Source organism: Elephantulus edwardii, unplaced genomic scaffold (genome assembly GCF_000299155.1).
Source record: "Elephantulus edwardii isolate Elephantulus edwardi_28Jun2011 unplaced genomic scaffold, EleEdw1.0 scaffold00049, whole genome shotgun sequence".
In the NCBI taxonomy this organism is placed as follows: domain Eukaryota; kingdom Metazoa; phylum Chordata; class Mammalia; order Macroscelidea; family Macroscelididae; genus Elephantulus; species Elephantulus edwardii.
The window spans coordinates 4473932-4490153 of record NW_006399799.1 but is presented as its reverse complement, the minus strand read 5'-3'; the positions used below and the strand labels follow the sequence as shown (position 1 = coordinate 4490153).

Here is a 16222-nt window from a genome sequence, read left to right as displayed (position 1 = left end):
GGAGGGTAGAGGGAATAGTGCAACAATGAATGAGTGGAAGCCCAAAATCTCTGTAAATGTTTATGAAAATTAAGAAAATATAATTATAGAAAAAAAATGTAAAAAAAAAATGTGTCTCATTCATAGCTTTCCCTCTTACTCACTGGAGACTTATGGGTTGCTATGATACTGAACAAGTTTCTGCAGAAATTCCAGAATCAGGACTAAAAGGAATGACCTGGTGATCTACTTCCCAAAATTGCTCAATAATAATCCTATATGTCACAGTGGTGCTATATGCAAGGGATTATGAAGATGACAAAAAACTGATCATGAGGTCCCCACAAATCAGAGGACTAATTGATGGCAATGATTGTCATCAGGTGCTGTTGAGTCAAGTACGACTCATAGTGACCCTATGAACAACAGCTCAGAAACTGTCCTATGACACACTTGAGCCAATAGCTGCATTCTGCATTTACTGTGTCAAGTGTCAATTCACCTGGTTGAGGGTTTTTATCTTCTTTGCCATCTCTCCACCTTTCCAAGCATGATGTCCTTTTCTAAGGAATAACTTCTCCTTGCAACATGGCTTATGTATGTGAGAGAAAGCTTCACTATCCTTGCCTCTGGATGAACCTTCTCCAAGACATACTTGTTTATTCTCTTGCCAGTCCATGGGCTTCTTGGTACTCTTCTCCAACATCACAGTTCAAAGGCATTAATTTTTCTTCTATCATCCTTATTCATTGTCCAGCTCTCAAATGAATCACAAGGGATTGAAAGGATGATGGCCTGAATCAGGCACATTTTAGTCAGCAAATAAAAGATTTTCCCAATGCAATACATGTCCTGATCTCCTGAGTGCTGGTACATACCAGGTATATTAATTGTGGACCCAAGTAAGATGGACTTGTTGACAGTTTTAATCTTTTCTTCATCTATCCTGATGCTGCCTATCAGACCAGTGGTATTTTTCTTTTCTTGATGTTCAATTCATACTTAAGACTGTATTCTTTGATCTTCTGTAAAAGGTGCTTCAAGTCTTCCCCACTTTCAGTAAGCAAGATGTGTCATCTGCAAAACAGGTTATTGATGAGTCTTCCTGTGATCCTGATGCCATATTATTCTTCATACAGCCCAGCTTCTTGAATGATTTGTGCAGCATATAGTTTGAATAGTTATGGAGAAAGGATACAACCCTGATGCACATTTTTCTTAAATTTTTAACTTATTTCACTTTATATTGGTTTTCTTACAAAGTTCACAAATATTCTTCATTTATATTGTTTCATACAATCCTTCCTATGTATTGTTTTATAAAATCAATCATCTTTGGACCTTGCTCATCATTACCTAATCTTTTCAGGCCCCTGCCGGATCCTTCCCATTTCCTTTAACATCTTTCTTAATTTTAAACTATGTTGCCTTGCTCTGTTTGCATAATAGCTTCTTGATCTGTGTATAGGTTTCAAATGCGCCATAATTTGTTATGATCTACACAATCAAATGCCTTTGCATAGCCAATAAAGTAAAAATAGTCATTCTGATATTCTCTGCTTCCAGCTAGGATCCATCTGACATCAGGTGCCACAGCCTCTTCTAAATCCAGCTTGAACTTCTAGCAGTTCTCTATGTACTGTTCTAGCCATTTTTTTGTTGTGTGTGATATTAATCATACTGTTAGATAATTTCCACAATCTGTTGGATCAACTTTCTTGGAAATGGGAACAAATATGGATCTTGTCCAGTTGGCTAGGCAGCTGTCCTCTAAATTTCCTGGCATAGACTAGTGAGCACATCCAGGGCTGTATCTGTCCTTGGAAACATGTCAGTTGGTATCCTATCAACTTCTGGGGCCTTATATTTGCCAATGCCTTCAGTACAGCTTCAACTTCTTCCTTCCTCATCATTGGATCCTGATCAGATGGTTGTTGTTAGGTACCATCAAGTTGAGTATGACTCATAGTGACCCTATGAACAAAAGATCTGAATCCTGCTCTATCCTGCACCATCCCCACACTTCCTGATACACAAGAGCTCATTGTGGCAGTCACAATATCAATCAATCCACCTGGCTGAGGGTCTTCCTCTTAGTCCTTCTTCAAGCAATAGTACCTCCTACCAACAAGCCCAAAGAGTGTGAGGCAAAACCTCATCATTCTTGCCTCCAAACAGCACTCAGACTGTGCACTCGTTAAGACTTATCTGTTTGTTCTTTTGGGCGTCAATGAGATGTTCAGTGCTCTTCTCTAACACCATATTTCAAAGGCATCAATTCTTTTTCTGTCATCCTTATTCATTGTCCAGCTCTCGGATGCATAGCTAATATTTGGAAAGACTATGGCCTGGGTCAGACACATCTTAGTTTTTCAACTGACATCATTACTCCTTAATAATTTGGAGAAGTCCCTAACTGCAGATTTCCCCAGTGAAATGTGTCTCCTTATTTCCTGACTGCTGGTACCAAGGGTGTTAATTGTGGATCCAAGTAAGATGAAGCAGCTGATAGTTTCAATATCCTCTCCATCCATCATGATGTTGCTTTTATCAGTCCAGTGGTAATAATCGTTGTCTTTTTAACATTGAGATACAATCCATACTGAAGGGTGAATTCCTTGATCTTCTGCAACAAGTGCTTCAAGTCCTCCTCACTTTTAGAAAGCAAGGTTGTGTCATCTGCATAACACAGGTTATTGATGAGTCTCCCTCCAATCCTGATGCCACACTACTCTTCATAGGGTTCAGCATACAGATTGAATAGGTATGGAGAGATAATACAACACTGATGCACTCCCTTCTCAATTTCCTCCAACTTTCTCCTGAGGAGGAGCAGAATTTCAATTGCCAGAGAAGTACCACCTTTGGGGTAGCAGCTCGATTCAATAGGGATTCTGGAGCTCCCTTAAAATTATTAATCAGTATGTTGGGGAAGAGTATTGAATATACCATGGATTGCTAAGAGAATGAACAGGTTCGTCCTGGCGAGGGTTAAACAAGGCTCCTCCTTGGAGGCAAGGATTCTGATGCTTTATCTAACATACTTTAGACATGTTTCAAGGAGGTTCCTTGGAGAGGGATGTCATGTTTGGGAAGGTGAAGGGACAGCGCAGGAGGGGAAGATGCTCTATGAGATGGATTGATCCAGTGACTGGAGTTATGGGGGGTAGTAGTGTGTCAGAGACAATAAGATTGGCACAGGACAGAGCAGGGTTTAGGTCTGTTGTACATAGGGTTGCTATCAGTTGCAGGTGACTCAACGACACATAAAGACAACAACAATATGTAAATAGAAGAGAATTAACCTAGACAGTGACTGGAAAAGATCTTTATTTGTTCCCATTCTCAAGAAAGAAGATCCAACAAAATATGGAAAATATCAAGTATCATTAATATTGCATGCAAACAAAATATTGCTGAAGATCATACCCAAACAGCTAGAACAGTACATACTACCACAACAAACCTGTTCCAAAATGATAAGATTTGCTTGTGCTTTAAGTCAGTATTTTTATTCCTAATTTCACTAGCCCAGTACAAGGTAAAGAATTAACTAACACTCAATTTATGCTTTATTTATGAAGTAACGTGGAAATAAGTATCAATAACAAATTTATTCTGGTCATGAGGAAATATATTTTTTTTCCTGATAGTGGGAGTAGGTGTGCAGGAGACAATGAGATTGGCACAGGATAGAGCAGGGTTTAGGACTCTTGTACACAGGGTCACTATGAGTCACAGCATCTAGATGGCACATAATAACAGCAAGGATAATCAGCTAGTTGCTAATCCTTGTAGTCAAAGAAATTCACTCCTTCCTTTATTGCCTTCTGAATTCCACTCAAAGAAAACCTAATTCATTGCCAAAATCGAACGGACTCACTGCTGACCATTCGGTTGTACTTAAGAGGTTGTGAGGGGCAAGGGAGATTACTCCTCTTCCTCCCAATGAATGGATTGAAATCATCAGGAAGGTGATGCCTTTCATTCAGCAGAGCAGCTCCCCAGGACTGTCAAGTAGGGGTAGACTCATAGTTAAACCTCCAGTGGATTTTCAGAGGCAATAAATCATATTGTTGTTGTGTACCGTAGAGTTGGAGCCGACCTATAGCTGAGTTATTCGCCTGGGAGGATATTGTCCATCCTTCCCCCGCAGAGCAGCTGGTGGCCTCGAACACATTAGGGATTGCAGTGCAGCTGCAGTGCCAACGTCTGCCACTAGGCCACCAGAACATGGGAGACTATTTCTCTTGTGTGAAGAAACTGGTGGGTTGAATTGCTCGTCTTTGGGTGGGTTGACTGCTTAATTCCTTATAACTTCTTATGTAAAGTTCACTGTGAATGACCTATAGCTGACCAACCCTCCAGCAGGTTGTCAGAGGCAGGAAATCTCCTGGGAGTTGATTTTTTTTTCCCCATGGAGCAGCTGGTAAATTTGAACAATGTGCCTTCAGGTTGGCAGCACAACTCCTTACCATTGTTGTGTCCTGCTGAGTTGGAACTGAACCATCGCTGACCCTTCAGCGAGTTTTCAGAGGCAGCTGATAGCAAGGGAGGAGACTGCCCATTTTCCAGCAGAACAGCTGGTAGTTGAATTAGATGCCTCTGGGGCTGCAGTGCAGTTTCCTACCACTAGGCCCCAGAATAAGAACGACAAGGATGGCAGAAGAATTGATACCTTTGAACCGTGGTGCTGGAGAAGAGCACTGAATATTCCATGAACTGCAGAAAAAAACCCCATCAAACAGTTAAGTTTTGGAGAAAGTGGAGGCAGAATGCTCCTTGGAGGCAAAAATTATAAAGATTTGTTTCACATACTTTGGGCATGTTGCTAGGAGAAGTTATTCCTTGGAGGGACATCATGCTCGGAAGGGCGGAGGAACAGTGAAAGAGAAGACTCTCAGTCAGGTGGGTTGACATAGTGACTGCTGCAAGGGATTCAAGTGTGTCAGAGTTTGTGAAGTTGGGGAGGATTCATATCTGCTGATTCATAGGGTCGTAATGAGTCATGTTCGACTCGATGGCAACAGGCCATTCCAAGACCTCTTTAACATCTTTTGCAGAGAGCTCTGGTGGCATACTGCCATTTGCACTGATAACTCAAAGGTTTCATCATTCTGATGATTTGAATCTACCAGCTGCTCTGAGGAAAAAAGATGAACAATTTCCTCTCTTGCGATTTACCTCTGAAAACCCGCTGGAGAGTAAACTATGAGTCGGTTCCATTTGGTGCACATAATACCACCTATTCTAGCAGGGGCCTCTGGAGGAGTAGACTGCAGGAATTTGCCGCTAACCCAAAGGAGGCACTTTTGCGGGTTCGAATACAGCTTCACAGAAGCTAGTCCAGCAACCTCGTCCCAGGCAGTTTGTTGTTGTTGTTGTTATGTGTTGTCGAGTCGCTTGCGAATCATAGCGACCCTATGTACAACAGCCCTAAACTCTGCTCTGTCCTGTACCAATCGCACTGTCTCTGACACTCCCATCCCGATTAACCCAGTGACTGAATCGATCCACCTCATAGAGGGCCTTCCTCTCCTGCGCTGTCCCTCCACCCTCCCCAGCATGATGTCCTTCTCCAAGAACTGGTCTCTCCTTACAACATGTCCAAAGTATGTGCTCACCAAGTTGTGCCCAAAAATCTGGATACCAACCACTCAGCCAACTGACTGGAAGAGATCTATATTTGTTCCCATCCCAAAGAAAGGTGACCCAACAGAGTGTGGAAACTATAGAACAATCTCATTGATTTCACATGCAAGCAAGATTCTACTGAAGATTATCCAAAACCGACTGGAACCACACATCAGCAGAGAGCTGTCAGAAGTCCAGGCTGGGTTTAGAAGGGGTCGTGTTACTAGGGATATTGTAGCTGATGTTAGATGGATCTTACCTGAAAGCAGGGTATACCAGAGGAATGTCTATCTGTGATTCATTGACTATGCAAAGGCATTTGACTGTGTGGATCATAACAAACTGTGGCTGACTCTGAGAAGAATGGGAATCCCAGAACACTTGATTGTTCTAATGAGAAACCTATACTTGGACCAGGAGGCAGTCTTCAGAACAGAGCAAGGGAACACTGCATGGTTCAAAATTAGGAAGGGCATACGCCAGGGATGCGTCTTATCTCCATACCTTTTCAACCTATATGCAGAACAGATTATCCGGGAGGCTGGGCTCTATGAGGAGAAATGTGGGGTCAAGATTGGCGGAAGATCTATCAACAATCTGCATTATGCAGATGACACAACCCTGCTTGCTGAAACTGAGGAGGACCTGAAGAGCTTGCTGCAGAGGGTCAAGGACTGCAACCTCCAATATGGATTGAGGCTCAATGTCAAGAAGACAAAGATTCTCACCACTGGACCAATTGGCAGCATCAGGATGGGTGGTGAAGAGATTGAGATTGTTCACAACTTTAGTTTGCTTGGCTCCACGGTCACACTGTTGGCACTAGTAGCCAGGAAATTAAAAGGCGCATTGCCATGGGAAAGTCTGCTGTTAGGGACCTCTCCAAAGTACTGAGGAGCAAAGGTGTCTCTCTGGAGACTAAGGTGCGTCTGATACAGGCCATGGTCTTTGCAATCACTTGCTATGCATCAGAGAGTTGGACAATGACCAAGGAGGATAGAAGGAGAATTGATGTCTTTGAGCTGTGGTGCTGGAGAAGAGTACTGAGAGTACCATGGACTGCTAGGAAAACAGACAGACTCATCCTGGAAAGGGTTAAACCGGGTGGCTCCTTGGAGGCAAGGATTCTGAGGCTCTGTCTAACATACTTGTGACATGTTGTAAGGAGAGACCGGTCCAAGCAGTTTACAGCCCTTAAAAACTAGCTAGAAGGATAGCTATGAGTCGGTTCTCAAACAACGGTTTTTATGAGCTTAAGAAGTCAACACCCCTGCAGATGCTGAGAGAGGAACAGGGGCCACAGGAAAATTGGTCTGGCAGTACCCATTCAAATTTCTCCCAGCAAATCAGCGGCCTACAGCCAACTCCTTTACCTCTCATTTGGTCAACTGGAAAGCTGCACTTCCCCATTAGTCCCGCCCCTCTCAAGGAGCCAACCAAAGAGATTAGCGGTTCGCTGCCTAACGTCACAAGCATCCGTACTTGCTATTGGTTACTGGTGCTGGCGTAGCTACGTCAGCTGGAGTATATAAGACGAGGACAAAGGCGGCGTGCGGACTGTGTCATCGCCATTTTGTGCGGAGCAAGGTGGCCTCCACGTTCCCAGAGCGTCTTCTTCGCTTCTGTCTCGACCGTCCCTTGATCACAAACATGTCTCGGGATCGGTTCCGGAGTCGTGGCGGTGGCGGAGGCGGCTTTCATCGGCGCGGAGGCGGCGGCGGTCGCGGTGGCCTCCACGACTTCCGCTCCCCGCCGCCCGGCATGGGCCTCAATCAGAACCGCGCACCCCTGGGGCCTGGTCCAGGCCAGGGTGGCCCTAAGCCTCCGATCCCGCCGCCGCCTCCGCATCAAGTGCAGCAGCAACAGCAACAGCAGCAGCAGCAGCAGGCACCATCGCAGCAACCTCCGCCACAGCAGCCGCCACCGCCGCCGCATCAGCAGCCGCACCAACAGCCACATCAGCCACCGCCGGCACAGGACTCTTCCAAGCCCGTCATTCCTCAGGGACCCGGCCCGGCTTCAGTAGGGAGCGCTCCGCCAGCTTCGGGCTCCGCGCCTCCTGCCACTCCTCCGACCTCTGCGGCTTCTTCAGGACCAGGGCCCACCCCGACTCCACCGCCGGTGGTCAGCGCGGCCGCACCCGGGGCGCCTCCGCCCACTCCGCCGAGCAGTGGGGTCTCCACCACCCCTCCTCAGAGCGGCGGGCCGCCGCCCCCACCCGCAGGCGTCCCGGGGCCCGGGCCTAAGCAGGGCCCTGGGCCTGGCGGCCCCAAAGGCGGCAAGATGCCAGGCGGCCCGAAGCCCGGCGGTGGCCCGGGTCTCGGCACTCCCGGCGGCCATCCCAAGCCGCCGCACCGCGGCGGAGGCGAGCCGCGCGGAGGCCGGCAGCACCACATTCCCTACCACCAGCAGCACCACCAGGGGCCCCCGCCCGGCAGACCAGGTGGTCGCAGCGAGGAGAAGATCTCCGATTCCGAGGTGAGGCCCTTCTGGGAGCGACGTGTCGGTTTCTTTAAGATGGCGGCGGCCCGTCCTCTCTCCCCTCCCCCACCTGGCTGCCATTTTGTGGGCGCTCGGGCAGGGCGCATGCGCGCGTCGTCGGCGGAGGGCGGGCCCGGGAGGCGGGGGCGCTTGGAGCCGCTAGCGGGCGGCGGGCAGGTGGACGGCGGCCTTGGCCAGTGTGAGACCCGAGATGGGGCAGAGCTAGATCCGTAGTGTCGGGAAGACGAGAGTTCTTTGTGATAAGTCGTCTGCATCACGGTTTGGTCGTTTTTGTGGTCTGAGATTTGTGTTCGTCGCGGGCTCAGCCGTAGGATGAGACTGAGAGATGTCATACTCGGAACGGTGCTTTGGAGAAGGGGCTTTATGGCTTTGGGTTGCATAGCGTTGTGAACAGTTAAAATTTTCTTTGCTGTCGGCTGCATGTGTTGGAAGGCCCGTGAACGTGGTTGCTGTGTACCATCGAGTCGTAACCGACCTGTCGCTGGCCCTTCGGCCGCTTTTCGGAAGCCGTTAATCGTCTGGGGGGAGCGTGAATGCTCATCCTTCTCCCGGGGGGAGCGTGAATGCTCATCCTTCTCCCGCCGGGCGGCTGGCGGATTCGAACCTTGGCCTTTGCGATTGCAAGGCTGCTGCTTACCTACAGCAGAGCTCCGAGCAAACGCATGACATGGTCGAATTGGCTTTTGAGCGGAAAGAAAAAGCTGTGTTGTTTTAAGATACAGAGATCATAGATGTCTGAAAATGCCTTTCCTCTTGATCTAGGGGTTTAAAGCCAACTTGTCTCTCTTGAGGCGGCCTGGAGAGAAAACATACACACAGCGCTGTCGGCTTTTTGTTGGCAATCTACCTGCAGATATCACAGAGGAGGAGTTCAAAAGACTGTTTGCTAAATACGGAGAACCTGGAGAAGTTTTTATCAACAAAGGCAAAGGATTTGGATTTATTAAACTTGTAAGTGATTGACTGTCAATTCTCTTAAAAGGTTTTGTGGCTATTATGAAACCTTGGCTTTTAAAAACTAAACTCTCGAGTTTTTACCCTTAATCTTAATTAATCAAAAGAGCTAGATGGAAAGAAGTAAGTCTACAGTTAAGCGGCTAAAAATAAATTAGTCTGTATATCTTTGTTAAAGGAAAAAATGCTGTTAAGGTCCCATTAAGTTGACTATAATGCCTGAACTTTATGACAGTAGATTAGGAACTTTCCAACCCGGCGCCATTCATTGCTCATCTGTTGATGGTCTTGTCTTTCTCGGACTTGGCTGCTTATACCAACATGCATAAAGTAAGTGAAACAAAATTTTGCCATCCTTGATGCCAAGGAGCACTTAAGTTGTACTTATAAGATATCATCCAAAGAGGTCGTCCATGGGATGGATATTCAATTTTAAGTGATGTATAGCCGTAATTACAGTAGCTGGGAATGAATTGGCATCAACTAGGCGGCAACTAAGCAACCAGAAATAAGTAGAGAAGGCATTTAATCAGCTTACCCTGTTTGGTCTTAAGGAAAGTTGTAGGGAGAGAAATGATGCTGTAATACTGCATTAGAGGAAATGCAACAATAAATGACTGGAAATCCAAAATCTCTACATTTTCATTAAAATTAATAATCATACTAATAATTAAAAACATTAAAAATACTGCACTAGAGGAAGATTAGGAATAGCTGATGGATTGTTAATAGTTATAGTAATAGAATCTATTAATTAGTTTGTGACCATGGTGAATTTTGAAGTTATTAACATGAGGGTGTGATTCTTTTTCAGGAGTCTAGAGCATTGGCAGAAATTGCCAAAGCTGAACTTGATGACACCCCCATGAGGGGCAGGCAGCTTCGTGTTCGCTTTTCCACACATGCTGCTGCACTTTCAGTTCGTAATCTTTCACCGTATGTTTCTAATGAACTGTTGGAAGAAGCCTTTAGCCAATTTGGTCCTATTGAAAGGGCTGTTGTAATTGTGGATGACCGTGGAAGATCCACAGGGAAAGGAATTGTAGAATTCGCTTCTAAACCAGCTGCAAGAAAAGCATTTGAAAGATGCAGCGAAGGTGTTTTCTTACTGACGACGTAAGTATTCTTGTGCTTATTTTAATAATTGCTGTTTGTTAATATTCTATCTTTATTGGAAAGTTGTGTTAAAATTGGATCCATTTTTGTTCTTAGAACTCCTCGTCCAGTCATTGTGGAACCACTTGAACAGTTAGATGATGAAGATGGTCTTCCTGAAAAACTTGCACAGAAGAACCCAATGTATCAAAAGTAAGACTTTCAGTATAGGGAGCTCTGGTAGCCTAGTTGTGTGAGAAGCTGTGCTGCAATCCTGAAGGCTCATGGGTCAAATCCATCAAATACTGTGCTGGAGAAGGAGGAGCAATTTCCTGTGCCAGTCAGATCTGATTGGACCGCGCACAATGACAAGATTTTCACTTTAAATCTACTGTTTCACAATTTTTTTCTTTAAATTTGCCCTTATTAAAAACTAGGCTTATGAAATTAATAGCTTTTGAAACCATATCTGTGGTTCACATGTATAAATCAATTTTTTATGGAACAATAGAATATGCTTTGCTAAAGAATTTGGCTAGAGAAAAACAAAATTTATAAAATGAGCTAAGACTAGTTGCTAGTGTCTTGCTACTGAGACAGTCTAGGACGCTTTGGTTTTGGAAATACTAGGTGAACTTAAAATTGTCTTTGTCTTCTAGTATTCACTATAGATGATAGGCCAGAAAATTACCTGGGAGAATTTTGGGGTATATCTGCCTGTACATGATCTAATGTAAATGTTTAAATTTCGTGTATTGTCAGGGAGAGAGAAACACCACCTCGTTTTGCCCAGCATGGTACCTTTGAGTATGAATATTCTCAGCGCTGGAAATCCTTGGATGAAATGGAAAAACAACTGAGGGAACAAGTTGAAATAAAGGTGAAAGATGCAAAGGACAAATTAGAAAGTGAAATGGAAGATGCTTATCATGAGCATCAAGCAAATCTTTTGCGCCAAGGTGAAAAAGAACCTCTTAAGTTGTGCTATAACACCATTTGCTTCTTTAAACTCACTTACTCAGAACCTATCATGTCTCTAAAACATTATTTTTGAAAATTTAGATCTGATGAGACGTCAGGAAGAATTAAGACGCATGGAAGAACTTCATAATCAAGAAATGCAGAAACGTAAAGAAATGCAGTTGAGGTAAAAATTTGTTAAACTTTTATTTTATATTATTTATAATTTAAACATAATGAGCAGTATAACAATGTAGAGGTACGGTGAGGTACGGTGTTTATTTCACGCAAACACACCTACCCCCACCAGTTAGGTATTACTGAAGAGGGGTTTTTTAATCACCATATAGACAGACCATTTACTGCACATCCCCTCATTTGGTGATAATCTCCATGGTTATAAAACTTTGTTATGATAGGAATCAAATTAGAAAATTCTGTACCTAAATTGAAGTACATATTCAAGCCAGATTGCCTCTCTTAGTAATGAATGTCTCTGGACTCAATAAACCTTTAGTCAGGTTTTTTGTGGATTGTTTTTCGGTGGACATGTTTGCTTTTAAAATAACATGGATAGTGTTTGGTTATATAATTGATGAATATTTCAGGCAAGAGGAAGAACGACGTAGAAGAGAAGAAGAGATGATGATTCGCCAGCGTGAGATGGAAGAACAAATGAGACGCCAAAGAGAGGAAAGTTACAGCCGAATGGGCTACATGGATCCAGTAAGTTGTCTAATTGTAATAGTTAACAGACTTAATAAGAACCTGTCGTGCTATGGTGTGTTATATGTTGGACTGCTAACAAAAACAAAACAAACAAAAAAAAAGGTTGAGTTACCTGCCACTCTTAATGGAAGAATCTAGGCAGTTTATTCCTTCCTGCAAAGATTACAGCCTGTAATAGCCAATGGTGGTTCTGCAGAGTCAGAAATTTATTTGCCAGTAAGGAGTTGAGTTTCTGGTTTGGTACAGAGTCTGTAAGTAACAGAGCTGGGCTTTCACAGTGTTCAACTGTTGCTAACCAAAAGTGTTAAGTTTGTAAAGATTACAGTCCAAGAAACTATGAAGATGCTTACTTTTACTCTTTTATACAGAGTTAATAATTGGCTAAGTGACACTCAAGAACACAAATTACAGTTGTTTTTTAAAACACATATAATTCCTCCTCTTGAGTGTTAATCTGCTGTTTGATGTCATTGGATTGATGCCATTGGATTAATACTGTCCTTGGATGGGCTGAAAGATTTTAGTGGTTAGGAAGAGGCTTTAGAGACCTTTTAGAGTTTCATTAACAGGTTTTTCAAATTCTAGTCTAAAAATACTTAAGATAATGAAAAATTTGAGCTACAACTTAACCTGTATTTTCTTTTTTAAAAATAATTATACTGCCAGTTGTATTAAAAGAGCTTTTCCCTTCTTCCAGAGAGAGAGAGACATGAGAATGGGTGGTGGAGGAGCAATGAACATGGGAGGTAAGCATTCATGAAAAATAATGCACTAGTATTATTAAATAGCAGTATCTTGTCTGATTTTTTTTTAACTGATGGTTTTATTTCCTAGATCCCTATGGTTCAGGAGGCCAGAAATTTCCACCTCTAGGTGGAGGTGGTGGCATAGGTTATGAAGCCAATCCTGGAGTTCCACCGGCAACCATGAGTGGTTCCATGATGGGAAGTGACATGGTAATGTATCTTCTGGGACAATAGTACAAAGGAAATTTCTCATTTTCACCACTTGTGTGTTTTTCTTAAAAGTAGGTGACTGAACCTCTTAGTACCCTTCTCACGTAAATCCTGTTAGTAGGGAATACTTTGGCAATGTTAGAACTCGTGTGGTAACCTAAACAGATATGCTTGCCATTGAAGAATCATTTATTGCTTGTTAGTATGTGAAATTTTCTTGGCAATAAGTAGCTTTAGGTACTTTCCATGATGCACTTTGTGCATGGCAAGTCCAAATTCTAAAATGTCTTAATCTACATTTGAGAGAAATCAAATGGCAACGTGTCTGTCATTCTTAAAGTTGGATTTGCTATAGGTACGTTCAGACTTGAAGTTTGTAGCATTAGGCATGTTTTAGTGATGGTATAGGACTTTTCACCTGTACTTTGTGTGTCTTCTATCCCCTGAAAAGGGAATCATTTACTGTTTTGACTCGTCGTTTCCCACTTGTTGGGCTGTTGGGCCTCTCTGTCCATAGGTACACCTTTAATATAAACTGACATCTGTTTTGCTTCAGGATAGCAAAACCCCCATTAATTTGAAGCATACCATTTGTGTGAGTTTGATCTGCACACAATACAGTAGTAGGTTGTGATGCTATAATCTGTATGGATAGTCTGAGGATGCCTTAGATCATTCAGGATTGTCTGGCTGCATGAAGATTTTATGATTCCTTATAAGGACTGAATTTTTAATTTGGAGATCTAGTTAAAGTGCATTTCCACAACTGATTATTTCATCTATAATTACTTCACCTGTAGGTGAATTATTTTACCTATAGTCTATTGGGGAAAGGACGGGGACCTCTTGTACGTAGCTCACTAGTCTGATTTTTAAAATAGGTTAGGATTTAGTATGTGACTTTATTAAAATACACTTAAGACTTTTTGATTTTTGAGAATTATAGTTAGAATCTTAAAATAAATTGGGTTAAATGTAATACTATTAACTCTCTTAAAATAGAATTTTATAAAATCGTGCCTGAGTTTAGGTTATGTGTTTTCCAAAAAAGGTAGAATGTAGGTGCATTAGAAATTTATAAAACTTTTCATTTGGCACCTTCCCACAGTTAAGGTTCTGTGTTCAGTGTATCTCCAGAGTTGATAAGTCATATTTTTGTAAACAGATTAAAAGGTTAAGACTTAACATTCTTTTCAAGTAGCCACGTGGTATTTTCTTGACATTACATATAGGAACAGTTAAACCCTGATCTCTCCCCCTTCCCCCCTTTTTTCTTTCATTTGGAGTAATGCTTCTAGTAACTAATCTACTTTAAGTGGAATTTGAAAAAAGACATTTTAGGCTGTTGTGCATTACTTGTAGGCTGCTTCTGTTAGGAAACATAAATTTCTACTTAAGTCTAAAATTGATGTAAGTTACTGCTTTAATGCAGTCACATAAACTTGGTATTAGTCTACGTGAGTGATAACCCAAAAATACATGGAATTACAGCAATGTGAGCAGGCTTTCAAAAAGCCAAGGGAGTTGGTTGGGCTGTCCATGAGGATGGGGCTGTATTTTTAGTCGTTCTGATAGACTACAGAATAGTGCTTTGGGTTCATATTGGTTATGGCTTTATAGTGGTGGTTCTGAAGGTGGTAAACCTGTCAGACTATGGCAACAAAGTTTTTTGATCAGGTTACTGTGCCGGTTAAGTGTCTAAATCTGTTAGTCTTTAATGCTTTTTCTTTTTGTAGTTTGGTAGTATGTAATTAAATCTCCAACCTTTTAAGATTTCTGCACCTTAGCATATGTGTCTTAAGATCTTGAAAAGCACAAGGTTTTTTATGCAGCACATGCCACTAACTGGTGAGTAGGTCCTTTGTCACTTCATTGAGTGAATTGAATTTGTCTGGTTAGGCTTGGAAATGAAATTTTTGTCCAGACTTTAAAGTGAGAGTTTGCAAGCTTTTTAGTGAGTTTAATCTGATGTGAAATTTCTTAGAACTCATTTTGAAATGGGTTTTCACATCTGTACTAATTCTTAAATTTTTTAGCACTACAGGGAAGATCTGTTCTTTGAAACAGGTGTATGAGAATGGCTCAAGTGGGAACATACCACAAGGCATGTATTATCGTAAACTAATTTTCAAATTACCCTTTTTTCCTTTCTATGTTCCCGGTACCTGTGGATCGACTCATTGGTGATTGTTTCGACGAACGTTGACTACGGAACCTTCTAAAATATTTACTTAACACACATGGACATCAACTACATATAATGAACTGTACATTACTGTTTCAATAGCGTACTGAGCGCTTTGGGCAGGGAGGTGCGGGGCCTGTGGGTGGACAGGGTCCTAGAGGAATGGGACCTGGAACTCCAGCAGGATATGGTAGAGGGAGAGAAGAGTATGAAGGCCCTTACAAAAAACCCCGATTTTAGACGTGCTATCAAGGCTTTCATTCCAGTTTGTTTTGTCTTCTTGTTTAGATACCAATCTTTTAAATTCTTGCATTTTAGTAAGAAAGCTACGTTTTTATGGATGTTAGCAGTTTATTGACCTAATATTTGTAAATGGTCTGTTTAGGCAGGTAAAATTATGTAATGCAGTGTTTGAAACTGGGGGGGATTTTTTTTTTTAACTGTATAATGTCCCTCAAGTTATGGCAGTGTACCTTGTGCCACTGAATTTCCAAAGTGTACCATTTTTTTTTTACTGTGCTTCGAATAAATAGAAAATAGTTATAATACTGATCTTCAACCTTGCCGTTAATGCTTCTGTGCACATTAGGCTAGGTATTCCACTTGGAAAGCATGAGAGTGTCTAGGCCTTTGAATGGCATATGCCATTTCTGGGAAATTTATTGGAGGTTAAGTACTACTTTCTTTAAATAACTATCTGCTTGTTTTCAAAAGTGTACATTTTGAAGCCATTCATGATTTGTTTGGCATTATAGGGAGCAAACTGGTGCTAAGTATTTTTAAATGGTTAAATGGTCTGACTGTAAATCTGATTTAGTTAATTGTATTAAGATAACAGAATGGATGTCAGAACCATTAGTAAGGGGAAGACTGGGTTTGGCTAAATGGCCCTTTATTGGCCATGAGCTGTCCTTTTGCTTGAAAGCTTTTGAAGAAAAAGTGGAAAGATAATTCTGTTGCATTCCCCTATATTGTTTTAAGAGAATAACAAATCTCAAGCCCTACATATGGCTTGTATTGAACTTTACATTTGAATTAAAGATGATTAAACATACAGTCTTTTCATGTATTGCTTTTAAGTAAGAAATGGGTTTAGTCTGAAGTTAACGTGAAAGTAAGGATGGTTTAGTAACCATAAAGCAATGGTTAACAATACATTTGTACGCTGACTTTCACATCTTGTGCTACTTCAGATGGGCAAAATCTGTAGGAGTATAAAAGTAGTATT

At 42.3% G+C, this 16222-nt stretch overlaps 1 protein-coding gene across 1 annotated transcript; it reads left to right on the top strand.

The window, feature by feature from the left end:
• Nucleotides 1-7185: 7185 nt before the first annotated feature.
• On the top strand, nucleotides 7186-16017 carry SFPQ (splicing factor proline/glutamine-rich). The gene is made up of 10 exons (XM_006886431.1): nucleotides 7186-8091; nucleotides 8878-9066; nucleotides 9884-10185; nucleotides 10282-10377; nucleotides 10927-11123; nucleotides 11227-11311; nucleotides 11733-11850; nucleotides 12551-12599; nucleotides 12688-12809; nucleotides 15097-16017. The coding sequence occupies exons 1-10, from the start codon at nucleotides 7264-7266 to the stop codon at nucleotides 15232-15234; spliced, it is 2124 nt and encodes a 707-aa protein (XP_006886493.1). The 5' UTR covers nucleotides 7186-7263; the 3' UTR covers nucleotides 15235-16017.
• Nucleotides 16018-16222: the final 205 nt, after the last annotated feature.

What these genes read in the sequence shown, in the direction of transcription:
- SFPQ (XM_006886431.1), top strand. Translation starts at nt 7,264, where the DNA reads ATGTCTCGGGATCGGTTCCGGAGTCGTGGCGGTGGCGGAGGCGGCTTT. An exon ending in GGTGTTTTCTTACTGACGAC is followed by an intron (nt 10,186 to 10,281) that starts GTAAGTATTCTT and finishes TTTTGTTCTTAG; the next exon opens with AACTCCTCGTCCAGTCATTG. An exon ending in CCATGATGGGAAGTGACATG is followed by an intron (nt 12,810 to 15,096) that starts GTAATGTATCTT and finishes CTGTTTCAATAG; the next exon opens with CGTACTGAGCGCTTTGGGCA.